Source organism: Gouania willdenowi, chromosome 19, assembly GCF_900634775.1.
Source record: "Gouania willdenowi chromosome 19, fGouWil2.1, whole genome shotgun sequence".
NCBI classification, from domain to species: domain Eukaryota; kingdom Metazoa; phylum Chordata; class Actinopteri; order Blenniiformes; family Gobiesocidae; genus Gouania; species Gouania willdenowi.
The window spans coordinates 12,986,985-13,012,313 of record NC_041062.1 but is presented as its reverse complement, the minus strand read 5'-3'; the positions used below and the strand labels follow the sequence as shown (position 1 = coordinate 13,012,313).

The following is a 25,329-nucleotide window of genomic DNA, read 5'->3' as shown; positions in this document are numbered from 1 at the left end:
CAAAGCTTCTTTGTTTTCATTGTTTTTGTTACAAAATGTTTTCTGTTTGAGGAGACACGTGTGTGTCCCAGGGACCACCTACACATCTATCCAATACATATAACAGAATTTTATTAGAGTCCGTCTGCTGAGCTAAAAACATACAGTGATATCAATGAGCTGAGGATTAAGAGCGGTGTGGGCAGGGGCCGTCTACATCAGACTCATTTTAGTTCAGGGGCCAAATACGGACCAGTTATAGGTGGTGGGGGCCTTAGTTTTCAATATCAGTTCAATTCACTTCAAAAATTATTAATTTTGTCACCAATGTTTGTGTAAATTAGAGAAATTTTGTGCCATTGTTTGTGAGAAATTGCAAGATTTGTGGAAAAATTGAGAGTTCTTTCCACATTTTGAAATAAAAAACGACTGCATTCACGTGATATAAACAAAGGAAAGACCCTAAAAATATAGTGGAGTTTCATTAAATTGCTGAGTTCATCCATTGACAACTGCAATATTTGGTAATTTACACAATTAATTTATGTTTTCTCTGACATATTTACTTCTTTCACCCGTCAGGAGGGGACTGACCACAATGTGTATCGAATGCCCAACATTGACCTCCTCCCACCACCCTGCCCAGGTAGGACTGAAAAAAAAAATGACTGAAAATGTGTAATTCTCAAAAACACTGTAAAGTACGACAGGCATGTGCTGTTTCATGTTTGTCACCTCGTTCATCCTCCTCTCTCTCTCTCTCTCTCTCACATCGATCGTCCTGCACATCAGTGGAACCAAAAATACAGTCACAACTATCCTCGGAACGATGACTATCCCTTTTTGTCACACTCTCTTCTCTCTCTCTCTGTGTGCGTGCGTGTGTGTGTGTGTGTGTGTGTGTGTGTGTAGGATGCTTTGCTAACAGCACAGAGCGGGAGACAGGCGGCGACCTCCAAGCAGACAACCAGCTGAAGGAGGGAGTCAACTTGTCTGAACAGGAAAGGCCTGTTTTTAGACGACCGAGACGCTCAAAGAGACAAGTCAGTGCTACCACAGGTTACACACACTCTTAGACGGGGTTTGCAACCTGCGGCTCTGGGGCCTCACGTGGTCCTTTGACTCTTACGCAATGGCTCCCTATAGCTTTTAAAAAATATCGAAATAAAGAGTTATTTTTTTACAGAGGCCATTAATGATTAATGACAAATAAAATCAAGATATAACAATTTGTTAACTTAAAATCAATCGCATCGTGCAATGACTCAGCACCTTCCTACTTCACCATCCACAGACCATCAACTTTCCTGCACCTGTGGGTGACCTTAAGTTTTAAATTCCTGCTAAGATATTTAAACCAACAGAAACACTATTCTGGAAGAAAATAGAGATTATAATTGTGTGGGAACAGATTGATTTGACCACCAATGTGCTGGTTAAATATGCATGTTTTATGTGTGGCAAGAAATGAGCAATTAGCATGTGTTGATCACATGATCATGCATTATCAAATTCAAGCTACTTTTTGTAGCCTTTCAGATACATTAACTAAAAAAAAAAAAAATATATATATATTCTTTCTAATAACTTTATGTTCATGTAAACTGAGATGTGTAAGAATTTCTTGATGCCAATTTATTCTATTTTATTTTCAACTGTTTTTAAGTCGCCATTTACATGTTCAATAAAAGTCAAATCAAATTAAATCAAACATTCTATATCATTTTAACTGTGTAGAATTTGATACACTGTCGTCTTCATAAAGGTATTTTTTTTGGCTCCAGGAGGACTTTAATCCAGGTGAGATGAGGCAAAATGTCTCCTTTAAGAGTAAAGGTTGCAGACCTATAGGCTCTAAGATAAGAGAGATCACATCAAACTGTGTTAATCCCCCAATGGGGGAAATTTATATGTTGCAGCAGCTCCAAAAAAACAGGGAAACAGAAAATATAACAGCATCAAACAATAATTAAATCCAACTATCCATCCAAGAGGGAAATAAATAAATACAATTCTGTCTATTTGACGTATTTATTCTTATAAAAAAATAAAATTAAGGTTCATTCCAACACTTGACTAGTTTGCCATCTTTAAAATGTGATTCAGCTGTTTGGTTCCTTCTGTTTTTGTTAAAGACAAACCCTGGAGTTCATCATCCCACTGCATGCTCGTACGTGTGTGCAAAGTGAATAATGGTTTCCCCTGCTGCGTGTGTATTTGTGTGTGTGTGTGTGTGTGTGTGCGTGTGTGTGTGTCCTACATGAAGGTTATTCTGACAGTGAGCTCAAACTGATCCCTCCCGCAGGTGCGTCGAGGTCAGCGCACAGTTCAGACTGAGACCAAGTACATTGAACTCATGATTGTCAACGATTATGAAATGGTGGGTGAAATTCTGACAGTGTTCGCTCTCTCTCTCTCTCTCTCTTTCTCTCTCTCTCTCTCTCTCTCTCTCTCTCTCTCTCTCTCTCTCTCTCTCTCTCTCTCTCTCTCTCTCTCTCTCTCTCACTCTCTCTCTCTCTTACTCTCTCTTTCTCTCTCTCTCTCTCTCTCTCTCTCTCTCTCTCTCTCTCTCTCTCTCTCTCTCTCTCTCTCGTGTATTTTATTATTTCTGCTAAATTATTTCCAATCTACAGAGTTTGTATAAAACCCCTCAGACACGCTTTCTTCTCTCCTTTTCTCAGTTTGTGCAGCTCCGCCGCTCGACTTCTCAGACAAAGTTTTTTGCCAAGTCAGTGGCGAACATGGCGGATCTGGTGAGAATTAATTTGTCCGTGTCGTCACCAAATGCTTTTTAAATGTCTTATTTATTTTCTATAATACACATTACTTTTTATAATAATACATTTTTAATCTCAAAGAGGCTTTCCTGTGTTAAAAAAAGGTTTTGTTTGTGTATTTAACATTAAACAGAGTGCTCCAATAATAGATAGTTAAAATAGTGAAGGTCCAGTTAATGGCACTGATGGATGTATGCTCTCGTGTCAGATGATTCTGGAACTGTCATCACATTAAAATGTGGCCACATTTTTCTTTACACCGCCTTGTCTGTGTCTGAATATATGTAACGACAAGTGTACTTCATCTTTACCTCTCTCCAGACTTCTATTTAGGGGTGTCCTGATCCGATATCGATAAGGGATATCAGTCCGATATTAGCCTGATAACGAATATTGGATATCGGATTCAAATTTCTGGATTTACCGACATTTTTTTTTTTTATTAAAGAAAAAATAAAAAAAAACGTATGATTCATGCTTAAATCGGATCAATATCGGTATCGGCCGATATGCAAGGCTGCAATATCGGTATCATATCGGAAATGACAATTAAATGACATAAAATCTGCTCCCATTCTGATCTTTGAGATTAGTTTAATTTGACAATATTGTTGCAAATATCAAAAGTGTCTGAGTTTGGTCAGATGGAGGCGGGGCTATCTCCACGTGCTTCTGGATTCTATTTATTCACTCTGTCTGTCAGTATATTTTCCTTGCAGACAGAGAATGTGAGTATATTCAGATTTTAAGACAATCTTTAATCAACTTCATTGATTTCTCAAGGTTTAGACAAGGGTCTTGTTAAAAAAAAAACGTAAAGTATAGTCACTCAAGGTACCAAAAATAGAATGAATAGATAAAAGATCTGCTGGATGTTGTGTGTGGTTAAAAGGCTGATCACGTGTTTGATTTCCTTTGTGTGTGACGGCTGGCACTGCTCATTATTCCTGCTGATTTCCCTCTTTTTGATGTGGGCAGATTTACAAGGAGCAGCTCAACACTCGCATCGTGCTGGTTGCCATGGAAACCTGGTCTTCAGAAAACAAGGTATCCATTGGCAATGACGCCCTGCTCACCCTGCGCGACTTCATGAAGTACAGGAAGGAGAGCATCAAGGAGCGCTGCGATGCCGTGCACCTCTTCTCGTGGGTGGCTGACGTTTTATCTTCTTCTTCTTCTTCTTCTTCTTCTTCTTCTTCTCCTTCTCCTTATCCTTATCCTTATCCTTATCCTTATCCTTATCCTTATCCTTATCCTTCTCATTCTCATTCTCATTCTCATTCTCATTCTCATTCTCCTTCTCCTTCTCCTTCTCCTTCTCCTTCTCCTTCTCCTTCTCCTTCTCCTTCTCCTTCTCCTTCTCCTTCTCCTTCTCCTTCTCCTTCTCCTCCTCCTTCTCCTTCTCCTTCTCCTTCTCCTTCTCCTTCTCCTTCTCCTTCTCCTTCTCCTTCTCCTTCTCCTTCTCCTTCTCCTTCTCCTTCTCCTTCTCATTCTTATTCTCCTCCTTCTCCTCCTTCTTCTTCTTCTTCTAAATTAAATGTGCCACCTTTTCTTCAGCGGAAGGACGTTCTTGAGCAGCCGCAGCGAAGCAGCTTACATCGGGGGCATCTGCTCCATCACCCGTGGAGGAGGCATTAATGAGGTGGACGTCAGTCAGTAGCCAACACTTCCTGAGGGTTCACTGATGAAACTAACGTGTGCACGTCTCTACAGTTTGGCAGTGTGGGTTCCATGGCCATCACGCTGTGTCAGAGCCTCGGTCAGAACATCGGGATGCTGAAGAGCAAGGAGCAAACGGCTGCAGGTTAAACCCTAAAACACACTGATGACTCACGCCACACAGAACATAGAGCGGAAGTTCATAGGCCAGGTGTAGGCAGCTGTATGGCCTCGGTCTAATTTTGTGCAGCCCCCCAAAAAAAAATCCTCAAACATCATATTTCAAGACGTTGTAAGGAATATATGATACACAAAATAACTCCCAAAATGCACAAAATCGACAGCGAAATGCAAAAAAATTCCAAAAATACACAAAATGACAACAAAGACAGACACAACAACCAATTAAACAAACAAAATGAACAACAAAACATTGCAGAATGGCTCAAAAGACACACAAACTGTCAAAAAAAATTGCACAAAATGACAGGAAAATACAGAAATCGACAACAAAAAAGCAGAAAAATACACGTAATTACCCCAAAAATAACAAAAACACACAAAATGACAAAAAAAAAGATGACAAAACCCTTTTTCCCCCCAGGGCCCTGTATTAATGTTATGATTGGTCATAATTCTAATGCTGACATAGGTGTTGATAATGTGGCCCTCAGATCAGATACAATCACATATTTGTGGCCCTCGCTATGATAGAGATGCCCATCACTGTCATAGGATTTCACTGACATGTCATACACCTCACAAATACGAACGAATAGAGCTCGTCAATCAGACATTATTCTAAAAAGGACATGATTTGCCTAAGTCATTATAAACTGATGTTATAAATTGTATTTCAGTGTGTGTGTAGTAAGAGAAACTGTGTTTGTTTCTTTAGGAGACTGCAGGTGTCCTGATCTATGGCTGGGATGCATCATGGAGGATACCGGGTACGAACAACGCTTTGGATTTTATTTATTAATGCAGTCTTGAGAGAAGCAAACAGGGCTTTATTTTGATGCTCATTTGTTAGTTTTTAATTATTCACAGTGTCGTCAGATTTAGACAATGTCAAACCAAAGACATCTTTATTCTAATAACCCATTGTGAGGCACTCCTGTTGGGGTCAACTACATTTTTATAGAACAATTGCGTCTTAATTTATCCGCGTTGATTTGAAACTCAATTATGATTGATGAGGTTAAAATTCCAATTATTATTTTTCGTCTGAAACTCAATTACAATTACATTCTCTATTACTAAAGTTCAATTACAATTCATCACAATTACTGAGCCTTTAATAAATAAGCTTATAAAATGCAACCTTCCTCTTGTGTTAGCTTTCTGTTAGCATCTCTTATGATAACGAGTCAGTTTGATCTTCAATCAGCTGTAAAATACACTAAAATATCATTTATCATCTCATTTGTTTTTCATATCTTGTGTTACCTTGTTAGGCTTCTTAATCAATGAAAATATTGGTATTAATATTTTTGGTGTGGGCGTTTCTGTCCGTATACCCTTAGATTTGTACCATTACAACCACAACAGATTTTTTCAACCATAATTATAATTGACCCCAACTCTGGTCAGAATTGTGCTTTTTCTACTCTTGCCGTTTAATTTATAGGTGTTATTAAATATTTCCAATAATTATTGACCATAAAGGTTTTAGGTGACACATTAGTTGCAGCGTTTTGGAATAAACTACTTGTAATTCTGCCATTTCTTTCCGTCAGCTTTAACCTGCCCAGAAAGTTCTCTCGCTGCAGCATTGATCAATACCTGCGTTTCCTACAACAAGGCGGAGGCAGCTGCCTCTTTAACAAGCCCACCAAGGTGAGACCATCAGAGAAACACACATGTTGGAAACACACACAGTTTGTAGGTCAAACCCTAGTAATATGACCCCCTAAAATATTCAGTTTATCGAATTAAATCCACATTTAAGATAAAAAAGTTATGTTATTTTAGCTTTCATGGATGTTTAAAGCGTAAAACTGCTGCTGGATCATTTAAAATCAAGGGAAATGCAATTTACAAACCAACATAAGCTTAATAGTGCAGTAAAGTAAAGCTAAATGGCTGTGTTTTCTGTTCTGCAGCTTTTGGATCCTTCAGAATGTGGAAATGGGTTTGTGGAGCTGGGAGAGGAATGTGACTGTGGATCGCTGGTGGTGAGCAACTTCAGATTAACTCCCTACCTCTGATTCTAATTCAGTACCAGCAAATATCAGTCACTGAGCCTGCATATAGGAAACCATTGATATGTCAGGAATGAGGATCTCTCCATGTTCTCTAATGTGTGTGTGTGTGTGTGTGTGTGTGTGTGTGTGCTGTAGGACTGCGCTCAAAGTGGAGCCAACTGCTGCAAAAAGTGTACGCTGACCCACAATGCAATGTGCAGCAACGGCCTCTGCTGCAGGGACTGTAAGGTGAGCGTCACATGCAGCGATTTTAAAAGTCATAGGGTAGACCCCCAATTTAGTTTATTCAATGAATTTACTAAAACCATGATGAAGCTGTTATTAAGTCAGTAATAATCAACATGTGGCTGTTTATTTCTTCATTTGAATTATTATTCCCCCAGAAAACCTTAAAAGGGAGAAACTTTTTAACCCTTTTTTTTTTACTTATTTCTTTGGCAGTTTTACAACTTCCTTTGTCCCTATTTTGCCCCTTTTCCAAATTATTAAACACTTTTTAGTTTTTAGCTTCCTTTTGTTAATAAATATCCCTTTTTCCTATTTTTTTGTCAATTTTTGCAAGTTCTTTTTGACACTTTTATTCAATTTTTGTCGATTCTTTCACCATTTATGTCATTTTTCATCCAAATAAGCCACCTTTTGCCCAAAAAATAACACTTACTTGTTTCCTTTTTTACCACATTTTGCCTCTTTGTTCCACATTTTTGCCCTTTTTCACTATTATTTGCCAGATTTTGCTCATTTAAGCTACCGTTTCCTCTTTTTGTCTTTTTTTTCCTACATCTTCGTCACTTTTCACTCTTTTCTTGCCACCAGATAGTCATTTTTTATCACTTTAATTACACTTGACTTGTCGCTGTTAATTTTTTGTTTACCTTCTCGGAATGGCGGCTTCATCAAATGGCTGGCTGCGATTGGCTTGATCGACATTCAGTCAATTTAACTGGACCAATACATTTTCAACAATGAATCTCTTTGTAAAAAAGTGACAGGGATGTAAGAGTAATATGTTATAATGGGTGTTAGAAAATACCAACAAGAATCAGAATCAGAAACATCATTATATCACTTATTTATATGTAAAAATGTTGTCAAGATAAACAGAAATAACCTTTGTTTCTAAATCGGGAGAATTTGATTAGTTTCTACAGTAATTCATACACTAAAGGAACACAAAGATGCGTTGAATTTATCTTTAACATTTTCAGGCACAAACATTCTGCTGTAAAACAGTTAGCACGAGTCATGACTTACTGTTGGAAATGTAGCGTTCTTCCACATTGTGATGCCTTATATGACAAACTGTGTTGAAATTTGTGGAAATGCATATAAAACCAACCTAGATCCAATATTTAAACTGCAGAAAAGAGCTATTAGGATAATAAATGAAGTTGGATACCGTGATTCTACAAATCGGCTTTTTATAAGATCACACACATTAAAATTTCAGGATATTCTATATTTTATTTTATTTATTCAGTTTATTTCCGACATGGTTACATTCACTTTTTTTTTTTTTTTTTTTTTTTTTTTTACATTTTTTGTACATGCCGAAAAAGGAGACGAGAGAAGCAGTTTGCTTATCCGGGTCCCGTCCCCTGTTTTACCATCGCAGATTTACATGGGTTTACATGTCTCTCTGGTCAAAACATTCTTGATTTCTTCTTTTTTGTGTATTCTCATCTGTTGGCCTTGTTCCCTGCCAGACGTTGTTAGCATTCCTCCAGTTCAAGAATAGTTCCTCTTTCGAAGGTGTTTGGAAGTTTCTTCCCTTTTCATCCACAATGTCACCTTGTTTTGTCTCTACATCAAGAGTAATCCAGCTGTTGTTAGTTCTATTGGCAGTGTTGTATTTTCCACTGTCTGATGATGGGATCAGATCCAACTTGTATAAACACATCACCACATCCCAGTTCACAAGCAAAGTAGTATTTTAATGTAATATATCTTAGTTCATAAGCGTGTTTCTAACTGCTGTTGTTAGTTTTATTGGCAGTGTTGTATTTTCCACTGTTAGATTTAACTTGTATAAACACATTATTATATCTTAGTTCATAAGCAAGGCAGTAATTTCATTGTATATAAAAAAAAATCGTGTTTCTAACTGCACATATGACAATAAACACTTTGAATTTAAATTTAATGTAATCCTTAATCACCCCACCACCTAGCAATTGAAATGAATAAATGACAGACCTTTTTTACTCTTGGTTTCCACATTTAATTCGGTCTCCGTAAAATAATCACAGTCTGAGTTTTGTTTCCAGTGTTTATATAGATCTGGGTCCATATCCATGATTACCATCAGTAATGTTGTTGTTTAGGTGGATCCTTCGTATTTTCCCAAGTTGTCCATCGTCTTGATAAGAACTGGTTTTCCGTCCTCTTCTTCCAGGATGTAAATCCTGCAGTTTTTTGACCACGTCTTCAAAATCTTTCCTTCTTTTTTTATTTGGCGTGCTTTCCATCAGAAATTATGTTTCGAGTAGTAAATGAGAAAATTTCTGTTTTTATCCAAAAGCCGTTTAAGCTACGGCAGGGGATTTATAACTTAAGGGGATTGTTGATGTTTGAAACTTACAAAGTTAGAACAAATCTCAGGTACAGATGTGTGTCATTGTTGGGTGTAAAATTATGGAATGGACTAAACGATGAAATAAAGATGTGTAATTCTATGTTCGTCTTTAAGAAGACCTTAAAAATTGATTGTTTTTTGATTCTTCAGTTTAACCTTTTATGTGTTTTGTAACAATGCACGAGTACTGATGTTTTATTGTGAATTATTTAGTTCATCCTATGATGGTACAGGATTGGCAAAAATAAGCCTTGGGGCTTCAGCCTGTTCCTTTTTCGGTTGCTTTTTTGATAAATTCTGTTGTAAAAACATGTTTTTAATTTTATTTTTTTTTTAAAACAGAAAGTAAAATTAATTAATTCATTCATAAATAACTTTCAATCAGCTTTTCTCAAAGTGTGATCAGCAAACCATTGTTGGTCAATGACGTTTTTTTTTTTTTACCTTTTAAGGAATTTTTATGAACTTTAAACCTTTTAAAGGTACTCAATGTGTTTGAATGATCTGTTTTGGATTGTATTCAGTGTTTACGTCTCTCTGACTTGAATTCTCTTTTCATGGCGTGTGCAGTATGAGCTGAGAGGCGTGCGCTGCCGTGATGCTGTCAATGACTGTGACATCGCTGAGACTTGCACAGGAGACTCCAGTCAGGTGAAAGAGAACCTGTGCACATCTGGGATTGTGTTTTTTTTTTTTTTTTTTTTAATGAAGCTGCTTGATTATGAAATCATTGATTATCTCCTCTCCGTTGCAGTGTCCACACAACGTGCACAAACTGGACGGCTACTCGTGTGATGCTGGCCAGGTGAAGGTCAACGATGTGAGATTGTCTTTGTGGGTTAAAAATATGTTGGTCATGTTCTGTTTCTCGTGGTCAGGGCCGTTGTTACGGAGGTCGCTGTAAGACCAGAGATGCACAGTGCAGGAGTCTGTGGGGCTACAGTAGGTTTGCTTTCATACTGTCTTTATTTTAGATACTATACCGCCCTCTTATGGCTTAACCTGGTTATATTTTAACAAGAAAATGTAAAAAAAATGTAAATGTCAAAAGGATTTGGACAATGTTTTAACCTAAGATGGACTTTATACCATGGAAAATTATCCAGATCAATATAATGATTTTGAATAGGTTTCAAAAATGTATATTTCAGTTAATAATTCACCAATCTTTATGTTGGGTTGGTTCTTAAATTACTTCATTGAGTTTCATACATACAGATCCAGATTGCACATTTTATTGCAATTTTTCAAAAAAAAAACTGGCGGTGCATATGCATTTATTAAGTCAGTGATAATCGTTATGTCATCATTTTAATTATTATTCCTCCAGAAAACCATAAAAGGGAGAAACTTTTTACCTATTTTTTTGTTTGTTGTGCAACTTTCTTTGTCCTATTTTAGCCCCTTTTTCAAAATATTAAACACTTTTGTCAGTAAAATCCCTTTTTCCTCATTTTTGTCAATTTTTAACAGTTCTTTTTGACACTTTTATTCAATTTTACCACCTTTTGTCCATTTTCAACAATGAATCCCTCTGTAAAAAGTGAGAGGGATGAATTTCAGTTTTTATGAAAGTACGGGTGTCGCATCCCTCCATGGGTGAGACGTGCCTGGTTCCATGACAGACGGAAAACAAATGATTACAAAACATCCGGTGTAAGAGTAATATGTTATAATGCTGTTAGAAAATACAAACATTGCACATTTTATTGCAATTTTTCACAAAACTGGGGTTGCATATACTTTTAAACGTACTGTATTGTTATTAATGGGGGATATACATTTCTTCCAAGCCTTCAAAGTGGGACTGATCATTGTGCTATGATCACTGAGCCCTATAACGGCCTCATAAGATATCCTTTATTCGTCCCACAAAGAGGATATTTGGCGCTCTGGGGAGGTTTGCACTCTATGATTCTTGTTGTTTCACTTTATTCTCAGACTCAGCAGACAGATTTTGCTATGAAAAGCTGAACTCTGAGGGCACGGAGAAAGGAAACTGTGGGATGGAACCCAGTGGGCAGGGATGGTTGCCATGCAACAAACAGTAAGTGATGCATGTCCACATATAGAAACTGTAATGTGCCATATATAGATACATAGCGGAGAGACGGGCAACTTTTATCACAAAAGGGCCACAACATGTGATTGTCTGATCAATGGCCATGTTATCAACACGGTCAGCATTTACAACAGGGGTGTCAAACTCATTTTAGTTCAGGGGCCTAATTCCAGGCAGTTCATCTGTTTTAATGTGGGAAAATTAGTAATTTAATCATCATTGTGCTGTAGTTTGCATTTCCACATATAAATAAATTATAAAATATGTACGTCACTGATAATATCAAAGCAATAAGTGACAGATATGATTTCCAGCAGGATTTTCACTTTCAATTTATTTGATTTTGTGGCCAATTTTTATGCAATTTGGGGAAAATGTGTAATTTTGTGAAATAATCTAAAAAAATTGCTGGATTTTGGAAAAATTGAGAGTTCTCTTAACAATTTGAGTTTAAAAATGACTTCCATCATGTGATATAACCATGGTGAAAATGTGAGACCTGCTAATATTGTGGAGTTTCATTAAATTTGTGTGTTTTTTTGGAAATATCTACAGCTGAATTAGTTTTGCTTTCTGCTGAGGGCCGAATTGGATGCTCTAAAGGGCCGGATTTGGCCCACGGGCCTTGAGGTTGACACGTGTGATTCAGAATAATGACCAATTTGAACATTGATACAGGAAAGAACAAAAGGGTTTTTGTGTATTTTTGTTGTTGTATTGAATTTTTGAGCAATTTTTGTGTATTTTTTTTTTTTTTTTTTTACAATCATCTTGTTTGTTTTTAGAGCGATTTTGGGTATTTTTGTTGTCATTTTTCTGATTTTTGAAATGTTTTTTTTTTCTGGTAATTTTTTTTTGAGTAATTTTGCTGTCGTTTTGTGTTTATTTCTTCAATTCCGTGCATTTGATTGTTTTTAGCCGCACAAAATTAGACCGAGGGAATTTTAGCTCATTCTGTCCAGTTTTTCAGTGATTGTTTTTTTTTTTTTTTTTTCTCTCATATCTTTTTCCACCAGAGACGTTCTGTGTGGGTTGCTGCTTTGCACCAATCTGACAGCCAGGCCACGTTTTGGTGAGTTGCAGGGGAAGCTGACCAGTCTGACCGTCCACCATCAGAACAGATACCTGGACTGTAGGTGAGGCTGCGACACGCGAATGGTCCAATTAGGCTCCTTTAGAATTCAGACATCTGTACATTATTTTGATAGCTAGAGATAAAAGGTATTTATTTATGGCATTGGCACTAACACAGTCCAATTTTATATCACAAATTTCTGGCGATCCTAGACACTTTTTTTTCTCCTCTAAAATTAGTTTTTTGGTCATATTTGGTCATTATTTGTGTTACAAATACAAAGTAGTAAGGATTAGTGCACAGACTGATAATATGTGCCAGCTCAGATATTTTTACACTGCATTTTATTTGAACTAGATCTATATTTGAGAAAGTGAAAGTATAGAAATATGGTTGTTTGTAGCTGTGTGTAGTGTTTAAATTGAAAAAGAATAATAATTATTTAAGTTCTTTGAGCTTTCTGCTTCTTCCTGCACTCTATATCTATTTCTGTGATTATGTATTGTTTTTTTTTTGTTTTTTTAATTGCGCAAGATGTGCATTCAACTCAGGATGTATTTATTTTTTTAAGTTTTTTGTAGAGTATACGTCTGTTTTTTCCTTTTTTTGCACCTTCTCCTGTTACACTGTCTTGGCTGATTTGTTGTTGCAATACATTCTATTCTATTCTATTCTATTCTATTCAAAATAGATGAATACAAATAAAAAAATATATTATTAACAATGATATTATTTTTAACAGTAATTTATTTTAATTTTATTCTCACTAGACATTTCGGGGGACCCTATTTTATTTATAAAACAGGACATTAATCAGTTGTGTTTTTACATGAATCTATGTTTCAAAATAAGATCAGGTTTATACTTTATTATAGACATTATATAACATGAAAGGTCAATGTGGGATCCCTTGGTTTGGGAAAAGTTGAGGCCTGACTGTACAGTATGTCATCCTGTGCCGTTCAGAGGTGGTCATGCAGTGCTGGATGATGGCCTGGATCTTGGCTACGTGGAGGACGGGACGCCATGTGGGCCAAACATGATGTGCTCTGAACGCCGCTGCCTCCCAATCACCACCTTTAATTCCAGCAGCTGCCCTGGATCGCTGACGTCACGCGTCTGCTCCCACCACGGGGTGAGTGTGTGTGTCTGAGGACACGCACACACACCAGGGTTGGGGTCAATTATGCATAATTGTAATTGTAACTTTAAAAATCTGTTGCTGTCGTAGTTGTAACTAAATTGTAATTTTCAGTTCAGATAATTGACTTTGTAATTGTAATTGGCATGAAAATTCTACAAAAATTGTCAATGGTAATTTAAATCAAACCTGGGGAACCATGTTACAGTTCTATTTACAGTTTTACACATATGTAGTTAACAATTATTAATTAAATTATTAATTAATATTAAAATTTTACCATTTAAAATAAATTGAAATCGAGGGATATACTGACACAAAAAAGGTTCAGACGCCCACACCAAAACTATTAAAACTTATATTTTCATTGATTAGGAAGCCTAACAAGTTAACCAATAGATAGGAAAGAAATTAGATAATAGATATTTATTTTTAGTGTATTTTACAGTTGATTTAGGACCAGTTATCATAAGAGATGCTAACGGAAAGCTAACAACTTTTATTAGGTTATTTATTTTAGACTCAGTCATTGTGATTAACTGTAATTGAGAAAGTAATTGTAATTGACTTTCTGAAGATACAAGATAATTGTAATTGGAAAAAAAATGCTGTTAACTGTAATCATAATTGAAATATAATTGAACATGGGTAATTGAAAACTTAATTGTAACTGAAAAATGTAATTCAGAGGAAGGTTGCCTTTTATTAGGTTATTTATTTTAGGTTCAGTAATTGTGAATTATTGTAATTGAGAAAGTAATTGTAATTGACTTACTGAGGATGCAAAATAATTGTAATTTAATTGTAATTGGAAAAAAAATGCTGGTAACTGTAATCATAATTGAATTATAATTGAACATGAGTAATTGAAAATGTAATTGTATCTGAAAATTGTAATTCAGAGGGAGTTTGACTTTTATTAGGTTATTTATTTCAGGCTCAGTAATTGTGAATAATTGTAATTGAGAAAGTAATTGTAATTGACTTACTGAGGATGCAAAATAATTGTCATTTAATTGTAATTGGAAAAAAAATGCTGGTAACTGTAATCATAATTGAATTTTATTGAACATGAGTAATTGAAACACGCACACACGCACACACGTCAGTCTCTCATGCTGTTCTCTGTGTGTCACAGATCTGCAGTAATGAGGTGAAGTGTATTTGTGATGAGGACTTTACTGGGAAGGACTGCAGTGTGTTTGACCCCATCGCCACCCCCAACCCACTGGACGGCGCCGAGAACAAGAAAGGTGAACAAACACTCTGAGCAGAGCGGTAATGACTGAGAGAGAAAGAAGGTCAAACAACAGACTGTCAGTCACTCTAACAGGCACGGTGAGCTAATGAAGTAAGCACAGAACCAGTGCTGACCTCTTTCTCTCCCACAGGTCCCAGTGGTACCAACATCATTATAGGGTCGGTCGCTGGTGCAATTCTGGTGGCAGCAATAATTCTGGGGGGAACTGGCTGGGGATTTAAGTAAGAACTGTGTGTGTGTGTGTGTGTGTGTGTGTGTGTGTGTGTGTGTGTGTGTGTGTGTGTGTGTGTGTGTGTGTGTGTGTGTGTGTGTGTGTGTGTGTGTGTGTGTGTGTGTGTGTGTGTGTGTGTGTGTGTGTGTGTGTGTGTGTGTGTGTGTGTGTGTGTGTGTGTGTGTGCGCGCGTATTCAGTTTGTGTGGGTTCGTACACTCCTTAATTAAGTAAACGTTTCCTCATCTCCAACGCTAGTTTGTGAAGTTTAAACATGTAGTTTGACTGTGAAATTCTTTAAGTTTCGCTTTAAAAAAAAAAAAAGACTTCCTTTCTTCACTTCATTCAAGAATCATCAATTATGGCCGACTTATTCTGCAATCTCTCCATCATGTTGATCTGCTGGCAAACAAAAGCTGAACATGATGTAAAAATACTTCAACTTAAGTTGTGTAGAATATGTCATATTTATTCATGACAATTGGTTTTAAACTAAATAATTAAGATATTTGCCTACTTTAAACACTTACTACCTACTTAAGTACTTACATTTTGTATTTGAGTGGTAAAAACAGCATTTTTATAAGATTTTTATAACTTTTTTTAACGTTCTGTATTTTTATTGATTTTGCACAGAATATTTGTATGCATAGTACTGCTGTATGTATTAATATTGACATTTTCAAACACAAAATTGTACCAATGTGTAAGTGATTGCTCTGATTGTATTCTCCCTTTTTTATACAGTATATATGGAAACAATAAAGGTATAATTAGAAATATGTAGTCTTTTTTAAAATTTTATATATATACAGTATATATATCTTGATGCAATTTTTCCCTCTGCTAATATTCCTTAAGGTGAGATCCAAATATTCTCAGTCTCAGATTTTTATCCTTATATTAATAGCTAACTGTTTCGATAAATTCAGTCAATAATTTGCGATTGTTGAGTGTCTCTTATCTCCATATACCTACAAATATGATGTCAAAGCCTGTTATTTTATCGGTTAATTATATCAGCAATTCATTTTAAAGCCAATATCCACCAATGCGGTTAACGTGCCGATAAAATCTTGCATATTACCAAAGCATGTATTTATTACCTTTGAAATACGCAGCTGTGTGATGGCATCAGACTGAGCTGCTGTGATTCTATGTTGACTCCTATTTTTTGTTGTGAGGCGTTTTCGTCCCAGTTCTCCCATCACGTCATACTTAGATGAATAATTGGTGGGTGTTCTTAATTTTTTTTTTGTCTTCTTTTTTCCCCACATCGCTGCCACTGCAGAAACATCCGGAAAGGAAGGTACGAGCCTGCTTTTCCATCCTGAGTGTCCAATGTTGACATTTTGCCATCTGTGTTATAAAAAAGTTCTGTCAATATATATATTTTTTAATATTAATAATAATTTTAGCACTGTGATGATTAGTGTGACGCATTTATCACTTCCACGTAGCACAGAGAGCTTTCAAGAAACCTTTGTGGAGTTAATCTCTTAAGTTTCACTCATAAAAAGGACAAATATTCTCCCTTTGTGTTAGTTTTCTTTGTTTGTGTTTCAGTAGATTTAATAACATGTAATGATGCAATATTCAACGATATGTAAAAACACCCGTTTCAGTATCGAAAGACTTGTTTCGTGTTGGAAGTACCACTTTTTATCACAAGATGGTACAGTTTTGATCAGTTTAAAAAAGAAAAATCATAATTGTTTATATATTTGACAGTGGGTTTTTGTTGTATTGTTTGTTTGTTTTCTAAAAAGTTTGTTTTATCAAACACAACATATTGTAGCAAAAATATTCATTGTATTTTGTAAAATAAATAAATAAATCCTGAAAATAGAGCTTTTGACCTCACATTTAATGGCGATATCTGAATATTCACCCATTGTATCTCCAAAAATTTTTGTTAAATTCTTATGTTCCTATTGATTCTTGATTGCTACACTTAAATATAATTACTTTTTATGGTTATTTAATCAATAAAAATCTAATGGAAAGGTTTTTGCCAACATGTAATGCTGTTGAAATGACTAAAATGCATTCCACCTGTATGTGATTATATGTTATATTATATATTAGCTTTGCTAATTTGATAAATCTGGCATGGAAACATTCAGTCTCCAATAATAAACTAATGAAAAATGACAAATTGTGTTTTACTTTATAGTTTTTGTCCTTTTTCTCACATCACAGAGAACAAAATTTGGCATGTTTTAAACACAGGAAATTACTTTTATTTCAACTCCTTTTAAGCGTTGAAATCTCATTTTTCTGCTCACTTTGATCCTTTTCCTTTTGTTCTTCTTCCCTTCGTCTTTCTTTTCTTTCCAGATCTTCAGGAGTTTGAGTCCTGTCTCCTGCGTTCTTCTTCTCTACACTGTGCTGTCCATTGTGAGGAAACTAAACCAAGATGTCTTCCAATAGTTTTCTCACTTGCTGATACAATCTCAGTCTGTATTCATTCCTTCTGAACACGAGGCAGCGAGTTTCTGGACTTTCCAACTCACTACAGGTTGTCTTTTTTCCCCTTCTTCTCTGATCACTGCTGCGTCTTACGGTTCTGACTGTTGTTGTGCTTTTATCCCTTTAAGCGAATAGGTCTAACCCCCATGGTGAGCACAACCACTTCTCTGTGTGGTGACATCAGCAACAGCCACGAAACACTGAATGTTACCCATTCATATAGATCAGGGATTTTAGATCACTGTGCTAAGGCATCGTCCAGTTTTAACCTGGTTGTACAAAAAGACTGAGAAGAAGTAGGTCTGGGGATTATTTTCCTCTACCTACATTTTCCAGATCACATCAGCAGTGCTCTACATGAACAACTGAACAATGACAGGTTTACAAAGCAAATGCTTACACCTTAGTCTGCCATTACATGAATGTGTCTTTATCAGATACGCTGAACAAGTCTTATCATCTTCACATATTATTCACAATATTTGGGATATAGAAGGTTATCAGTGCCTTCAACATCCATTTATTCATTTGAGTTATGGTCTCATAATGGTTAACAAACGTTTTTGTAATCGGAGTCATCGGTTCGAATCCAACCTGGTCCATCACAGTCTCTTAACCCTAACTGCTTGTGTTGTATGTCACTTTGGATAAAAGGTAACCTGGCAAAAGCCAGATTGATGTGCAGCCCCTCCCTCTAACTCCAGTTCTCCACATCCATCTGAATCTGTGTCTGGCGAATCCTTTCGGAACCAGGGAGGGACATGAACAGAATACTTGAAGCTGATTGGGCGAAGCGCCTGTCCACCATGATTTGTTTTAGTCAATCACATGGCAACAAATGATGATGTCGTCAGAGACGCTGCTACAACAATAACAAGGCTCCGCTGGTGAAAACTTTCTTTTGGGATAGTAATGCTGCGGCCATTATGTCGTTGAGTGACTTTTGCCGTTTTTGCAACACGAGTATGCAAGTTAAGGACACCATCCTCCTGCGTTGACATCTTTCTATTTTGATTCTGAGCTATGCTAATAGTGGTAGCCCAGCTAGTTCCTCTCCTTGCAACTGCGCATGCGCCAGTTTTGCTTCGGGGATTCTGCCTTCGTTACGCCCGGATATCCCGCCCTAAACCACAACACTGCCTCATGATTGGTTCGAACCTTTTCGGTTCGGATTCGAAATTCAAAGGCGAGAGCAGTACCAGATGAATTCTGTTGTTTGTGAACGCCAGAATTATCCATCTTGCAGGCAAGGTTAGATTAAAAAGGTCTGATAAAATAAATTGTAATCATGTGATTTAGGCAGTCCTCCAAACCAATAGGTGGCAGTAGATAACACTGTATCGCATTGCATTTCTCTCATTTCCTCCTCCAGAGTGCATAGATATTGTGAGTTTAGTTCTTAATGGCTTAATGTTCACTGGCCATGATGGTTTACCGTGTTTTAAGGACTAAAAAAATCATCATCTGGCTGAACTCAAATCAATGGGCGGGGGTTTTGTCACCATTTGCCGACCAAGTTAAATGTCGGAAAGATCTATTGTTTGATGTATGCGCAGGAGATATTTTTAAATTCAGAATGCTATGGCTTATAAAAGGTAAACAAAACAAAACAGTGATTTTGACTCCATTTTGAGAAAGACATTAAGGGGGGGGGGGGTTCAGTTGCGTTTACACACTCCAGTACAGTAGGTGGCGATATGTACTTATTCGAGTTGGTTGCAACACGCCAATAACCACAAAAGAAGAAGAAGAAACACTGATTTCAATGATTTCTGTATTAGAAATCATTATTAAATACACTTTTAACATTCCACTGAAAGTGTCTAATCCGTCCTTCTACAAACAATAATAAGCTTTCACGTGTGAATGTTTCGCTCGAGCCTGTAGGGACCTCTGAACAGAAAGCACACACACTCTGAATGTTCAATATATCCCATAGATCAGCTGTACGCACACGTGTGCTGCTGCATATAGAGTGAGTTTGTGTATGAACTCATTAAGAGGAGAAGCTTATTTAGTGTGTCTGTATGCATAAAGATAGGCATCATGTTAAACCTGCTTAATAAAATATGGCTTCAGTCTATGTGGTGTCTACTCTACAGGTACTCATGATAATCTTTTTGAAAAATGCATTCAGACCAAATGACACATTCTCAAAGCTGATTAAAAACATCCTGAACACGTCGAACTGTAACGTTCGAGGGACGAAAACATCCAACTTACACTGCCAGTCGCTTCATAGACGTGTTGTAATAGATAGCGACTTTATTTAGGCAGGATGCAACATTGAATCAAAACAGCCTCACTTTAAGATCCCTGCATATCTCTATACTGTAATGATTGTATAACTCTAGACTGTATATATGTAAACTCTGAGCTCAGGTCACACTGTGTTTACTGCTGCTGTGTGTGATCATGTGTTATTAACAGATTCTAAGTCACATTATCATCGGCCAATAGTGACTTTAGGTGTAAATACTGCCTGTATATTAAAAATACACAATAATAAAATACTTCTCAGTACGAATGAATGTCAATCAATTTTCTCTGTCTTGTGTGAAAACCTTAGAAACGTGTCACTCACTTGATTTAATCTTTGCTTTTTGCTTTACATTTAAAGCAACTGATGACAATTCTAATAACTTGAAATAGACGGCAAAGAAGAACCAAGAAAATCAAGTACTTTTTTATTATATTGAAAGCCCAACAATGAATTTTAAAGCAGAAATAGATATATTTTACTCTTTCAAAGCAAAACTATGAATTACATTTACTGCTGGAGGTGTTGTAATAATAGTAGTAGTAGTTTAGTCGGTCATTTCATTCCATTAAACATTAAACAAACATTTCCATTATTTTAACGAAAAGGGTTTAGGCTGAAGTAAACACTTATTTTGCCTAACCACGAGACAAAAACACAAAAATTTATAATGAACAATTTCAAGTGTCCAACAGAAGAGAAATACACATTTATTTTTAACATAAATTCAATATTCCAATATATATTTATATATACATTTTTGTTTTATGTTAATTAAATATAAAAAAAAAAAAACCAAATCATGTCATCATTTAATTCATTATGGATCTATTAAAGTCTTTTCATTAGTTGCTTAATTTATTCATCCTGAGCTTAAATATTTTTGAATTATAGTAGATTTATACATCTTTTTGAAAGATTTAACTGTTCCGGACTGTTTTAATTGATCTTTCAAGTCGTTCCACAGATTAACACCTCTTACAGAGGTATACTGACAGAAAAAATGCTTAGATGTCCACATCAAAAAATATTAATACCAATATTTTAATGTATCAGGAAGCCTAACCAGGTTACCAAGAGATGAGAAACAAATGAGATGTTATTGATATGTTTTAGTGTATTCTACAGCTGATTTACGATATGCTAGCAGAAATCTACCACAAGAGGAAGGTTAAGTTTTATGAGGCTTGGTAATTGTGATTAATTGTATTTTACTTTAGTAATTGAGAAGGTAGTTGTGATTGACTTTAAGTGGGAAAATAATTATTTTAATGGTAATTGGATTTTTTTTTTTTTTTTTTTATTAAAACGCAATTGTAATTGAACATGGATAATTGAAGACACAATTGTAATTAAAAAATGTAATTGACCCTAACCCTGGCACAAACCAAATATGACAATGTATGAATTTGCACATTTTTGATTGGTTAGTTCATAAGTAAAACTTGTTCATCTTCATCTTTAAAACTGAAATTATGATCAACTTAAATAGTTCTCTTCAGATTCCTCTCATATTTGAACTCAGATCTGTCATTAAGCTGACCATCCCACCTTGACACCACACTCCTGTTGCCTTTCACGGGATAAATCTGTTTCACAATAAAACAGTACTTTATTAATGTGTTGCAGAGTTTCTTTATTATCTACAAAATGATCCATTCTTCTGCCAAAAGTCACAGTGATGTCGCTATGAACACGTGGCCAAACAAGCCATAGTTATCCCTGTAATAAAGAGTTATTTCACATTTAATCACAAATTCACTGCATACATTCCTTGTGTTGACAACATAAAGGAAAACCTTCTTTACAGCTAAATGTGGCCTGATCTCTGCCCTGTTAGTGCAGATTCACGCTGATGTTTTCATGGGCTGTTTCAGACTTGCCAGCATCTCCTTTCCCTATTGGCTGCATCCAGTGAGAGCAGAAGGACTCTTCGTAGTCTCCAATACCTTCAAACTCTGCATCAGGAGACTCTGAGGATAACAAAGCTGCTTCCTCTGATCCAAATAAATCCTGAAAAGAATCAAATAAATCATTCCAGAACTGAAAATTACACATTTTCAACGGTGTTCTTTCTTTTCTACATTTTAATTACACTAGTACAGTGCCCGTCGGAGGTATGTATTCATATTGACAGGGTTCCACAGTGTGGATGGGAAAATGAATGGGATATATTTATCTATATATTTTCTTTTGGTAGCCACAACATCACCAAAAAGAAATCAGCTGTTCCTTAACCCTTTATCAACATTTCCTGAAAATTTATATAATATATAATTACGGATGCACACACTCGGGGTATGCACAAGACGTTGACAAAGTTTCAGGTTGATCAGACGACGCAACGGGGAGATATTCCCTCCACAAACAAACACACACGCACACAGACATTCCTTGCTTTTATAGATAGATTTGTACTTGATAAAAATGCCTTTTTTTAAACACTTCAAATAATCTTAGTTTATCTAAAAGATCAGATATTATATATTTTGGTCATGTGTAGCAATCATATAATTAATTTGTTCAACCACTGATCCTCATCATCACGCTGAAACGTCTGCCGTCTTATTTTGAGTTGAAGGTAGTGTTACGTCTTACCTCCACTGCTGTGTTTAAGTACTTTTCTGCAGATGCCAACATCTGCTTTTGAGTGACTGTGTGGTTGTAGTGTTTGAGAGCTTCCTGTTGAAACGAAACAACGCATGTAATCACAGACATTCGTCCTATAGTAAATAATGCTGCTGACAATGAATATCATTGTATTCTTGTTTCTTTGACATCTCATTTTTAAGATCTTTTGAAAAAGTGCCATTGTGCAACAACTGTACAACAAAACAAGTATTATTCAAATAAAAAAAATAATAAACTCACTATTATTATAATATTATATAATGTTGACTGGGATTAAACTAGTCTGTAAGTTTTTATGTTTTAAATATTCCATTCCACAGTGTGAATAATCACATTAAATACAGCCGTTATCTTACCAGTCTGGGTCTAAAGTAGTCCGACTCCTGGCTGTAGGCTTTATAGTGCAGCAGGTTCTGCTTCATCACCTGGTCGTCAGGTTCAAACAGGAAGTAGCTGTAGACGCAGGGCACAGCACTACGAGCATCGGCCACTGTTCAAAGATAAAACGACGCACACACATAAACTTATTTTATAACCAACTGGATCTAAACTGAACTCATCTTAGGCTAAACTTACGTTTGGAATAGACATACTGGAGATAATGGTAGATTGTGGCTACAAACTTCTCCACAAAGTAACCACCAATGCTGGGCATCAAATTTTCCTCGCACTTTAATTTACACCTCAGGATGTCGATGTAAACGTCTGATGAGAAGAAGAGTAAGGGTGAATTCATGTCAGAATCAAAAGAAGAACTTGACAGGAATCATTTTCAATCAATAACGGGCACGGACCACCTCATTTTAATACATAGAACTCTCCTAAGACAAACAGCGTCCAACCTGCTATGAGTGCATAGAAGTCCTTGTCTGCTGGTATTTTACCGACACCCTCACAGTCTGCCTGACAAAGGTCGTACTCGTGTAGATAAAGCCGCAGCGTTTCCTCCAGGTAGTGGATGCTGGTACTATAGTCGCCAGAACTGATGAGTTTCACCCCTCTGACAAAAGGAGCCTGGAAAGAAAACAGTCACCATGACTGAAATCAATCATACTGATGCATTTTGAAGCCTATCATCTTTGCTGGTGTACGTCTGTATTGTGTAGATGTTGTGTTGATGTTGTACAAACAATGACAATAAAGTTAAATCCAGTCCAGTTCATGATGAAGTCGTGCTTGTTTGAAAATATTGATCTAAATTCATGTTTACTATTCCTTTGTGACTTTTAAAAACTGTCCTGGACTCCCATAAACAAATCAGCATTTTGCCCCTTTTAATATGTTTCTATCTACCTGTGTTGAGTTTGCATGTTCTCCCCCCACAGCCCCTGTATGTTCTGTTAATGGTCGTCTTTCCATTGTCTGTATTTGAATAAATATCTAATGTGTCTTCATTTGCATAACTCTCTCTCTCTCTCTTTGTTGAAAGGTAAGTTTAATGCTGTGGTTTTTCAGAATAAAAGACACACCTCAAAGGGTCGCTCTTCATAATCATTGAGGTATCCACTCAGGTCATAGTCCCTCTTGTACTCCTCCATCAGTGTGAGCATCTCTTGGTTCTTTGGGTTCCTCTGGAGGAAGGTGTAGGCACATGGCACCGCTTTCTGTAGGTCCTTCAGCTTTAGTCGGGAAACGTGGCGTTAGTCTTAGTTTTTAAGGAAAATATTCAGTTTTAGTCTGTATTTATCCTTAGGATCAACAAATGATTGTGCCACACTTCTTACCACTAACACAAAATAGGTCTCATGTCTCAAATCTCATCTATAAAATTAAAAAAACAAGAGACCACATCTTGCACAATTGGAACTTCATTTATTTTCCATAAAGGCATCTGTAGAAAACAAAAGGTTTGTCAAAATGTACAAATCTACAAAACAAATGAATTCAATTAAAAAGGAAAAAAATGGTCTCGTGGTTACAGAAGTGGGCTTGCAACCGGAGGGTGGGACCCTAAGCAACTCCCCTCTACCTAGTCCAGGACCCTCTTGAAAAAGAGATTAACCTCAATGAGACCTTCCTGGTTAAATAAAGGTATAAAAAAAATAAGAATCGATATGATGCATTTTGAATCGATACGAGAATCGTGTAACGATATATCGTCCAATCCATTTTTTTTTAACACCCCTTCTTGTAAGTAATTACTTTCACCTCTGATAATGTAGGTGTGCAAATATTTTGTTCACACTTTACAGTAAAGATCCCATAGTTAGGGCATTATTAAACATTAACTGACAGTTTAATAATGTTTTAATAATCATTATAATGTATTAACTAACAAATCTTTTCATGCATTATAAGCAGTTAATTATTGCTTAGTAATGCAAACATCATGTAGTGATTGGGGTTCACAAGGTTTGGATGCGTCTCTATTTTTCTGGATACTCTACAACTCACATAAAGTTGGCTCACCTGAGAATATGCATGATGTAAATATCTGTATGGAGCTCTGGTGTTGAACTCCTCCAAGATGTCCTTTCCTGCAGAGGGAAGCTCCAGCAGCGGGTAGTGGGCCCTGCACCGAGTCAGACAGGACGCACTGACCAGGACGCACCGGAAGACCCAAAGCTCCGACACCCCCGGACAGGACTGTTCCTCCTCCTTGGTGGTGGTGGTGTTACACAGTACTGCACAGTGTCTCACGCTATCTTTCCAAAGTCGGTGCAAACGAAGACTTTTTTCCAAGTAATAAATCGATCCGGTCCAGTTTCCTGCTGCGTAATTTTCCAGCGCCGCTCCATAGGCGGCTGTGAGCGGCATCAGATCCTCCTTAAAGTTCCTGAAGCTGTAGCTTTCATACTGTGCAGCAGACATGCAGAAACATGTGACACACTGCAACAAACATAACAATAGTCCATGGTAGGGATACATGCCTGCGCTGGTTCTGTTGGTGTTGCTGGTCTGTTAGAACGCTCAGGGGTCTCTGGGGCCCTGGGGTTGTTCAGGCCCTCCAGGCTCAGGTTTCCTGAGCAAACCCACAGCTGTCACTGGAGGCTTTTATTTAGCACAAAGACAATCAGCTA

General features: G+C 36.6%; 2 protein-coding genes across 3 annotated transcripts in view; one reads left to right on the top strand and one right to left on the bottom strand.

Moving 5' to 3' along the window:
- LOC114481221 (disintegrin and metalloproteinase domain-containing protein 11-like) overlaps positions 1–18,126 on the top strand; it is a 30,790-nt gene extending 12,664 nt beyond the window's left edge. The window contains exons 7-27 of one of the 2 annotated variants that reach the window (XM_028475813.1): positions 562–625; positions 892–1,022; positions 2,285–2,359; positions 2,661–2,732; positions 3,735–3,901; positions 4,314–4,398; positions 4,470–4,560; positions 5,314–5,365; positions 6,155–6,254; positions 6,521–6,592; positions 6,758–6,850; positions 9,768–9,848; positions 9,952–10,002; positions 10,076–10,139; positions 11,139–11,244; positions 12,276–12,395; positions 13,301–13,469; positions 14,614–14,728; positions 14,867–14,957; positions 16,238–16,255; positions 17,287–18,126. In XM_028475813.1, the coding sequence (XP_028331614.1) occupies positions 562–625; positions 892–1,022; positions 2,285–2,359; positions 2,661–2,732; positions 3,735–3,901; positions 4,314–4,398; positions 4,470–4,560; positions 5,314–5,365; positions 6,155–6,254; positions 6,521–6,592; positions 6,758–6,850; positions 9,768–9,848; positions 9,952–10,002; positions 10,076–10,139; positions 11,139–11,244; positions 12,276–12,395; positions 13,301–13,469; positions 14,614–14,728; positions 14,867–14,957; positions 16,238–16,255; positions 17,287–17,302 (1,833 nt within the window). In that variant the 3' untranslated portion in view covers positions 17,303–18,126. Of the gene's footprint in view, positions 1–561; positions 626–891; positions 1,023–2,284; positions 2,360–2,660; positions 2,733–3,734; positions 3,902–4,313; positions 4,399–4,469; positions 4,561–5,313; positions 5,366–6,154; positions 6,255–6,520; positions 6,593–6,757; positions 6,851–9,767; positions 9,849–9,951; positions 10,003–10,075; positions 10,140–11,138; positions 11,245–12,275; positions 12,396–13,300; positions 13,470–14,613; positions 14,729–14,866; positions 14,958–16,237; positions 16,296–17,286 lie in introns of those variants that run through there. The other variant, XM_028475812.1, reaches the window with a different exon arrangement.
- A 2,811-nt stretch (positions 18,127–20,937) lies between these two features.
- On the bottom strand, positions 20,938–25,329 carry LOC114481619 (endoplasmic reticulum protein SC65-like). Its single transcript, XM_028476580.1, has 7 exons — positions 24,719–25,329; positions 23,779–23,928; positions 23,152–23,323; positions 22,886–23,014; positions 22,666–22,799; positions 22,277–22,360; positions 20,938–21,691 (listed from the first exon to the last, which is right to left on the bottom strand). Exons 1-7 carry the CDS (start codon positions 25,175–25,177, stop codon positions 21,515–21,517), a joined length of 1,305 nt encoding a protein of 434 aa, XP_028332381.1. The 5' UTR covers positions 25,178–25,329; the 3' UTR covers positions 20,938–21,514.